At 41.9% G+C, this 9,679-nt stretch overlaps 1 protein-coding gene across 2 annotated transcripts; it reads right to left on the reverse strand.

Annotated features, from left to right (window-relative positions):
• Window positions 1-5,865: 5,865 nt before the first annotated feature.
• Window positions 5,866-8,441, reverse strand: LOC127333962 (NAC domain-containing protein 72). 2 transcript variants are annotated; one of them, XM_071826354.1, is made up of 4 exons: window positions 8,135-8,441; window positions 7,837-7,944; window positions 6,526-6,818; window positions 5,866-6,448 (listed from the first exon to the last, which is right to left on the reverse strand). In XM_071826354.1, exons 1-4 carry the CDS (start codon window positions 8,391-8,393, stop codon window positions 6,011-6,013), a joined length of 1,098 nt encoding a protein of 365 aa, XP_071682455.1. In that variant the 5' UTR covers window positions 8,394-8,441; the 3' UTR covers window positions 5,866-6,010. The 2 variants fall into 2 exon arrangements, with proteins under 2 accessions (XP_071682455.1, XP_051216363.1); XM_051360403.2 differs by lacking the exon at window positions 7,837-7,944.
• Between the last annotated feature and the right edge of the window lie 1,238 nt (window positions 8,442-9,679).

A 9,679-nucleotide genomic window follows, 5' to 3' on the forward strand; every position in this document is an offset into this window, starting at 1 on the left:
CTATATATATATATATATATATATATATATGTATATATTGTCCTAACTATATTGTTGTGTACGCTATTATGCAGAATGAAGATTAAGGAATGCAGAATAAGGAACATCCATGATGTTGGGTTCATTGACCCACACATCGTTAATGGATTTGTGTTAGAAAAACACCCCGCCAACGTGGAGCAAGACCTGTGGCTTTTTCTTACAAAGCAGGAACTCAAAAGTGATATTCTATTTCCTTACCATTTTGGGTGAGTGTTTCTGTCTTGAGCACATTCTCTTTTGTTTACTTCATGCATGGTATGTGGCTAATCGATGAGTTATGCATGACTGTGCATGTATCGTGTCCGCAGGTTCCACTGGATTCTGCTAGTAATTCAATTTCACACCTTCACAGTTCTCGTCATCGACTCTCTGAATATGGATGCAAGCTTTGGGTCGACATGAGAAAAATGATGCAAAAGTAATTATTTTCATTCATTTGCGCTCTATATCGATCGGCCTAATTCGTTCATTTCCTAATATCAAGTAACTAATAACTCTCTTATTCATTTAATTTTCTTTGCCTCGTAGGGTTTGGAGACGGTTCGCAGATGAAAAGGTCGGTGAATTCAAAAAAGAGCTACAATTTAGAAGGTCAGTGACTGTGGATATTCAGCCACCGGGGACCAATCTATGTGGATACTATATTTGTGAGATGATCCGGAGATACACCTCTGAGCGGCAGCCGTCTGATAACAATGTCAAGAGGAATAACCTCCGGAAGACGCTTAGTCTAGAAGCTCGCTTCCGACCAATTCAAGAGGAACTAGCAGGATGGTTCATGAGGGAAGTCCTCCATCCTAAAGGAGAACACCATTACGAAGACGTAGAACTTCTGATGCAGTAAATTATGTATGGAAACTTGTTCAAAATTGTATATGGTCATCCGATATTGAATATATATTGTATATTTCTCTTGAATTCTTTTTGGTTCTAATTTCAATTTTGTTTGAAATTATACATTCATATGCATGTATGTAGTACCGTAGAATATGTGAAACTCCTTCAAAATTAAAATAAAACACAAAAGAAATAAAACAATACAAATTAAAAAGAAACCAGATTTAGGGGGGGGGGGGGCTAAAACCCTAAACCTGCGGCGGCCTTTAGTCGCGGTTGGCCAGAAGAACCGCGACTAAAGGTCCTCCGCCCCGACGGTTGCCTGGCGCCCACGTGGACGGGCATTTAGTCGCGGTTCGTAAGCAACCGCGACTAAAGGGGGGCTTTAGTCGCGCATATTTAATACCGGTTGCGCAACCGGTATTAATGGCCGTTGCGAACCGCGACTATTGGCCCTTTTTCTATCAGTGTTGGGCATCAAGACATGGGGAGATCATTCAAGAATATGCCTACATTATGGCTTTTTTCACAAGTTGGACAAAGAAGTTTATGCGGCATACTCAAAGAAAAGAAGTTCTATTGCAAAAAAAAGTTGTGATTATTTCTATATAATTCAAATATGCAAAGTTACATCTCATATGCACGTACCATTTCCAGGATAGTATATGTAGACGAAGCAGAAGAAAGGATTAGGAATCATGTCGCAACTCTGTTTTGAACTAACATGTATCTTTACCTTTTTGTGCTGAAGGGTTTAGAGAATGAACGTATGTAACAGTTCTTACAGTTGTGGCAACTGGGTGGTGGTAACACTGACATGACATGTTGAAATAGACTGATCTATTTTTTTGTGAACAGTTTTATGTGTTATCATGGCTCCATGTGGATTAAAATATTATTATTTGTTGGGTGGAAGAAACCAGAAATATGACTCTGATAATGGAGGCCCAATTAAGAACCAACCAAGAGAATACGCAGTGGATGGCGGTTGTGAAGGTGCACACGTCGAAAGCGTGATCAAACCCCAAAGTAGTCGCCAAGCCTTCCACTCGTAATTTGTTTGCTATTTGAGTCTCCACCTAATGGTTGGCATGGACAAAGATAATTGGTTCTTTCACCTAGGCCGGGACCGTGGGCCTTTTTTTTTGTCCCTGAACAGGCAGGCGCTCTGCTAGTTGCATTGAAAAGGAGGGAAAGGAGCAAGTGTTCCAAGGTTGCAAGGTGTTACATCTTTAAAAAAAGACACATAGTTCACACAATAACCCCGTGTAGACAACGAGAACAATATCACTTGGTTTATTCAATAGAGCTTTCCTTCTTTTCATTATTTGATACTACTGTGAGATACTACGAGAGCTCGTAGGCAATATGAGATAAAGCTGACTAAGAGAAAGAAGTAAGCGGATCTTGCAGTTGTTTTCATTCCTTTATTTAGGTCTTGAACCGTAGAAGATCCAGCACTGATCTGATGGATCAAATGCTTTCGGATGAACTACTCGATCAAGGGCTTCCCAAAAGGCCTACCCTTCTCAGATCCGCAACAATATCACTACCCTGCCTTGCTCCAAGAGTTCATCCTACCTGCATCGCGAACTTTAAGTTTCACTTCAATGAGGCAGACTTCTTGACTAGGATACTTCGGCCGGTACTTACACCTCGTGTTTGGCCTATTTATTGCAATTTCTTGAAATCTTCAATGCCTACAAAACCACTATCAATTGTAAGGCGGACGTGTGAAAGAAATGCAAATTATTTGCAAGGATGTGTGTGCAAAAGAAAGTCCTAATGTTTGACAACTTGGGCCTTAGGAGATGGGCCAACCAATCTCTCTCTATGTCTCCTTCATCCTGAGACTACCACCCATCTTTTTTTGATCATGCCCCAAGGTCATGACCGCTACGGATTTTGAAATCTCCCATGTACTGCCGCCGACCCAGACTACTCCCATTCATGCGTGGTGGCAAGATATGTCCACCAACTACACGCCGAAAGATCGTCGCAGAGAATTCAATGGTTACACCATCTATATCATGTGGAATATTTGGAAGGAGCTTAATTGGCGGATCTTTCAAGGGGTCGCGTCTATTGACTTGGATGTTGTTGTTATATGACCTTAGAGGCGATCAACTTGCTTAAAATAGCATTCAACCCCTCTTGAGGTTGTTTTTTTTTTGTATGATTTTTTTTGAGAAACACAATACAAACGCAGGCGCACATACAGACACCCCTATGAACGCACACACGCACACCCTACCCTTATGAGCACCTCCGGAAGACTGAGCCGGCGTGTTGGATCTTGAAATTGACGAAGTAACCATAGGCGCCTCGGTATCGACGGGAACGTCGTCTCCCATTGAATGAATATTCCACCTTTATGATACACACAGATGTCAAACCTAGGGTTTAAACTCTGTTGGACTGGGGGTACAACCACACTCCTAACCACTCAACCTCAGTTTGGGTTTTTTTTTGGTATTCATTTGACCTTATTTTTATTTCTTTTTCGGTTATATATGGCTGAGAAGTGTTCCCGGATTTTCAAAAAAATAAAAGTGTTCCCGGACTTTGCCCTAGGGCCCACCTGTACATACTTTACTTCTCGTTCAATAGATGGGCAGTTAAAAAACGATGTACGGCTGCCGTAGCTACCGTGTGAATCCAGACATGCACCGGTAAAAGGGGGGCAGATAACTAACACATGCATAGAATTGGGTCGTACCAGGAGCACGTAACAGTCCCTCTCTGCACATACAAGTGTACAATCTCAGTTCCTGTTTTCCATGAAACATAGGGTGGATCAAACTTGTCTTCGCACCTTTATCCCACGTGCTCCCAGCACAAACTGTAAGTCCAAGTAGATTTGGAGACGTTTGCCTGCCCTGAACCATCAAATTAACGCGTCTGAACTGTGCCACGTCCAGGTGCATATTAAGAACCCTGCAGCGAGACAGATCAAACTTGTCTGCACCGTACCTCTCTCTTGATGCACCCCTCAAGTTGAATGTAGAAGACGTTTTTTTCACCTACCTACTCTGTACCTCTGAAGTCACAATCGTGCTGGTATTGATCACAGAATTGTGCCATGTGCGGATCTTCTAGTGCCTAGCTAGGCTCGTGTATGTATGCTGAGCTTGGTCAACAGAAACGAGCAGGAAATCGTCCCTTGAATATGACATGACCGCGCAGTCGAGAGTCGACATTCCATACATCTTCCTTTTTCGATGTCGACGTCGTTCCAAAGAGAAGATGCGTGTGTATGCAACATCTGGACGCCTTTGACGGCTATTTGCACTGGACGATCGAGAAGCTCGACCTCACCTAACCCTGGAATTGACAAAAGGACACCGATGTACTACGTGTGGACAGTGATGTTCGATCCCTTCTTAAACTGCAGACGAGTCGCCACGCTGACGGAGTTGATCGATGCTGTCAGGCGTGAGACCATTCGTACAAACATTCGAGGACTTGGTGATCGATTGGCTGAAAATGCTAACTCAGTAAACAAGCCTAGTTACTTAATTGAACCACGGCCTGCAGGAAACAAGGTTGTGAGAAGTATTTGCCAACCCTAAATAGCTCGTACCTCTTAAGTCTTAACTCGCGACTTCAACCTTGTCTGTACGTGACCAATCTAACAAAAACATGATCTCCTTCCGTCATTCTAAAGCCACGAAATCTAGTCAAAACATCAGGATTTTAACTTATCTCCATGTCCTTCCTTATTGTTTTACTTGGTCTAAGTGGAAATCCAATTCCGCTTCCGGGTGCATATGATCCCACCACCAAAAAAAATTAACAAATTTGTGTGCATGTATATTTCGGCAATCTATGTGTGTTCAACAGTTTTGCGAAAAACCAATATTTTTAGTGGTTGATGTAAAAGACAAAATTGTCTCTCAAGAAGCCTTATTTTTACTACCATTTTTTATCTTTTTTAAACAACCCAAAGGACAAGTCAGTTTTTTATGGAAAGACTTTGTGCATATGTAGCATGTGAAGATGTATATATAAATTTTTCGTTTAGAATTTTTTGACATTTCAAAATGTATCAAAGATGCGTTTAAAATAAAGGGAGCATATGTATCCAAGAGCCAAAACACCACTCCCTCAATCTAACAAACTTTATAATGGAGGCTCCAAACAATTGATGGAGTGTTCTTAAATAGCTTGGGAATCTCGGAAATTTAATCCGGCTCCCTAGTGCATATGCTCTAACCACTCAAAACACATATTTTTAATTGTCAAAAAATTCTAACAAAAAAATTGCATGTTCATCTCGATAATCTATGTGTGTTCGTATAGTTTCGCGAAAAGATGATATTTTTTGTGATCGATGTAAAAAAGACGGATCATCCGCTCCTCTTCATGCATTGCTCTAATAGTTTCATAGCAAGATCTTTCCCACAAAATTCTTCTCAAGATAATGTCGCAAATGGGGATCTCGATCTTTCAGTGTGAGGGATAAGTACTATTTAGAGGATATGACGGTCACAATCTGGCTACTGCCATACAAGGAGGATCATCCATGAGCGATTTCCACGGAAATCACTGAACCACATACAACTTGTTATGGACTTTGCTACCGGAACAATTAACTTATCCATGAAATAATTTTCCACTAGAAAATCGAAGAGAATAGCTAGGTAAGTAAATATTAGCGTAAACAATCTGAAATTACAACTCTAGTATAAAGAACAAGGATCTCAAAGAGGTGATAATGTGAGGTTTGAATAACAGGGTGTTGCTAACTATTACAGTGAGTCTGCCTATAGAAGGTAGGCATATGGTGTTATAAATTTGCTTTAAAGAAGAAGGATCTCCTCCTTATGGCGGTTTGGTTTGCTTTCAGAAGGTAGTAGACAACATTTGGTTGACTTAATGTATTCTTCTTATCTTGAGTGTACATTCATATTTATTTCGCTTGATCTCGTGTCAAGTGAAACCTCGATCATAATGTATATGGACAAAATAATTGGAACATTTGGAGGAAACTAAGAAATTCTCGCCGGCAAGATCTACACAAAGAATTCATACATATCTGAGGACCCTGCCATGTGGGTCCCACATGCCGGTATCCTCCCTGCTACCTGGCTATGTTGTGCATTAGTGTACTGTACTTTTAATTTGTGTGTTAATATCTACAATCATACAACACAGTGGGATCAGTGAGTTCCATCACCATCCTTCCAATATCATCCCAGTAAGCATCGTTCGCCGCCCCTGGTGAGCTGGGAACGCTCAACGAGTCCATCGCCGGCAGAGGCTGCGTGGCCATCGGATGCACCTCGGTGTTGCTCCAATGTTGAAGCCCCTGGAAATTCTGGTCGTTGTAGACACTTGTCACGTTGTTCGCAGCGTCCGGAATCTGAGACGGCGCCACCTGCGGGCAGTTCATGTACCCGTACTCGTATTCCCCGGTGCACTCCGACTCGAGGCTGCAGGAGCCGGTGACGGAGCTCGATTCCGGCTGCGGCGCAACGACGGCAGCCACCCTGCCGGTGACCTGCTGCTGCGGATGCCTCTTGTAGGTGATAGTCCTCTTGAAGATCCGGCAGATGGTCCACACCTCCTGCATTTTTCCAGGCATGGTTTAGTCATGGCCGATGCATGAGAGAGATCAATATGCAGATTGTAGAGGTGACGTACCGCTTCCTGGAAACACGGCGACGAGTGCGCGGGGGAGACGTCGGGGCGCGGCGGGAGGCGGAATTCGTGCATCATCCACTCCGTTTTGGTGCCCTTGCCGGCGCTGCCGCGGTAATAGACGAGGGATTTCTTGAGGCCGACGCACACGCCGCCGGCATTGATTGGCCGGTCGATGCCTGTGGCCTTCCAGAAACCGGCGCCGGTGACCCTGTTCGGCCGGACGCTGTTCCGGTACTTCCTACCCCGAAGGCAGAAGAAGTACCATTCCTTGTCGCCTGCAACCATGTTCGCCTCTGCACATAATTAATTTGCAACCAAGTTAATTTGATATATATACTTTTTTGTTCGTTTTGTAAATTAGCATGTAATTCTTGTAGTTAGCACTTTTATGCAAACCAATATTGTTACATCATAATTTCATACATAAGAGATTCACAACATGCATGGAAAGGGGAAGCTACGGTTTTGTTATTTCTTAGTTGAATAATGTGAGAAATAATTGTACATACATTACCAACAACATCCGATGGACCCGATGGCTAACTGTGTCGACTCGAAAACTTAAATAAAGAGCATGGAGCACATTTTTGTGTGATACAAAATCGCAATCAAAAGTAAATACTTTTGCAAACGAATCTAGGTAATTAAGACAAATCGCATGTTTTACATATAACTTCTTAAAAAAACGAATATGTTAGCACATTTTTCTTGATCAAAAGTATGTCTTAATTAAAAAAACAAAAGTACGTCATATACTTGACAGTGGAGGGAGTATATGACATGTCCAACCTCCAACTCTTCATCGACTGGAATGGTTTGGACTTGTGATCACTTGTATATCATATGATATGAATAATATACTAGAAAACTTTTTTTAGTAAACGGCAGGAGCACCCCCTTTCAAATGGAAAGAGAAGAGAAACATAGGAATGTGATAATATGAGAAAGAGAGTCCCCACTCCCTTATTTGCCACCAAAATACCGAATATCTTCTTGAAGATGATGTGGTAAAAAAATATGAATAATATACCAGAAAACTTTTTTTTAGTAAACGGCAGGAGCACCTCCTTTCAAATGGAAAGAGAAGAGAAACATAGGAATGTGATAATATGAGAAAGAGAGTCTCCACTCCCTTATTTGCCACCAAAATACCGAATATCTTCTTGAAGATGAAACCTGGTGCCATCAAAGCAATAAGAAGGTGCTCGGTATTTGGGTGGCGAATAAAGGAGCAGACTCTCTCTAAAACAGTTTACATAATGGCCAATACGACCGCGTGTCTTCTCTCGAATAAGGGCCCCGAAGTGTTACCAATTAGGTGGCAGCGGCACAGAGAAGGAATACGATTTCCGTTTCCAAAATGACAAGGCGTCATGTACAAGAGATTGTGATCAGTGCATGAACTACGCATCATGATTCCTGCATGTATGATTATCTCTATTTTGTAAGCATAGTTATTAATAAAGATCTTATTCACCTGAAAAAAAAACACTCCCTTTGTTTCTAAATATAAGACGTTGGTAGCTCAAGAACTGACAACATCTCAAAAAAAAACTCAAGAACTGACAAAAAATGTGTTTATATAGAAACAGAGGTACGTAGTAATTACTTGGCAAGTCAGAGGGCTCATGCTTGTAGATGTCCAACTCCTTGATGATCTCTATGCTCAGGCGCTTCCCGCCCACCTTCCGCCGGAGATAGAACGTTACGAGCTCCTCGTCTGTGGGGTGAAATCGGAAACCAGGTAGTACCAGCTCGTCATCGTCTTGTTCTTCTTCCTCCAGAAGCTGCTCCTCCTCCCTTTCTCCTACCACTTTCCCCTCGACCACAGCTCCATGGTAGTCATCACTCTCCACCACCTTTCCCATCGCTCTTCTTCTCCGATCGATCGATCAAACTGTACCTGTCTTACTTTGTTGCAATTGCCTTGGACAAGGATCTGAGCGTCTATATATATACACATATGGGGTGGGTGCACGTACTGACTACTGAGCTATCTATGCATGTACGTAGGATGGAGTCACGAAGGTTCATGCATGCCCGGACCAAGTCCCACCTAATTAAGTTATTAGCATGTGGTACAGTAATTAGAAGGTTAATTAAGTTGCATCTAGCCTTGACTGTTCTTCCCCGCATGCCCTCTGCTTTTGTGGTATCTATCCTTTTCTTTCCATGAATGAGACAAGACAAGTAGTTTGACATGTCCAGAGACGTGCAACACCTAAAGTTTACTGAGTAGTAATCCAAGGGAGGATTATTGCTGGTGGTTTGGTTGCATATTGCTTTATTGACTTGATCTTATGTTATCTTATTATCTAATGCGGTCGATGAACCTTACAGATATACCATCAACGCTGCAGAGATCGAGCAACTAAGTTCCACGTAGGGGAAAGAGAATTTACTTTAGTCGTAAGGTGCACTATGTTTGGTTTTTTTTTCTTTTTCAAACGGAAGCATAGCCTTGGCCTCTGTATCAATTGATGCATACAATTTTTTTATTGTATAGTTTTAGGGTTTCAGAGTTCATCGATATATTTGGTCACGACCATGAATCATCATGTAAACAGAACATCGTCAAAACTATAGAAAAAAAAAGTTCAGTGATTTCGACCGTGTTGGTGATGTAAGCAATGACTGATTGCATAGCACTTCGTCTCACTACTCTCTGCTCATGTTCATTTCCAAAGTCAATTATGGACGAACTTACTTTACCCTTAAGATTTCACTCTGAAGGATTAGCCCGTGAAAGACAGTCGCTGGATGTAGAGTTCCCGATGAAATGGTAAAGGCTATTTCAGCGTTAAGCAAAATAGACTTGTTCTCTTCTATCTGCTTGTGGAAAAATAAAGTAAAAAAGTACATTTGACAACCATATATATATGCAAAGATCTTCCCCACTGTCCATGCTTTACACTTTGTTGGAGGAAAAAGAGCGCAATAGTTAACATCCTTAGAAGGCGTCAACTTTCATAAGCAGATAATATCAGGGGATCATCGCCGAGAAATATGTGCGCTAGCTAACAACCAACAGGGACAAGTAAGTTTGTACTTTTATAGGTGACAGAGGTCAGTTGGCTAGGTGGCGATCATGCACGGCTCGATATTACTCCTCACCCCATTCTTAACTAAATTATAGTCATACTTCGCCGCTAAA

This window comes from Lolium perenne, chromosome 2, assembly GCF_019359855.2.
Source record: "Lolium perenne isolate Kyuss_39 chromosome 2, Kyuss_2.0, whole genome shotgun sequence".
In the NCBI taxonomy this organism is placed as follows: domain Eukaryota; kingdom Viridiplantae; phylum Streptophyta; class Magnoliopsida; order Poales; family Poaceae; genus Lolium; species Lolium perenne.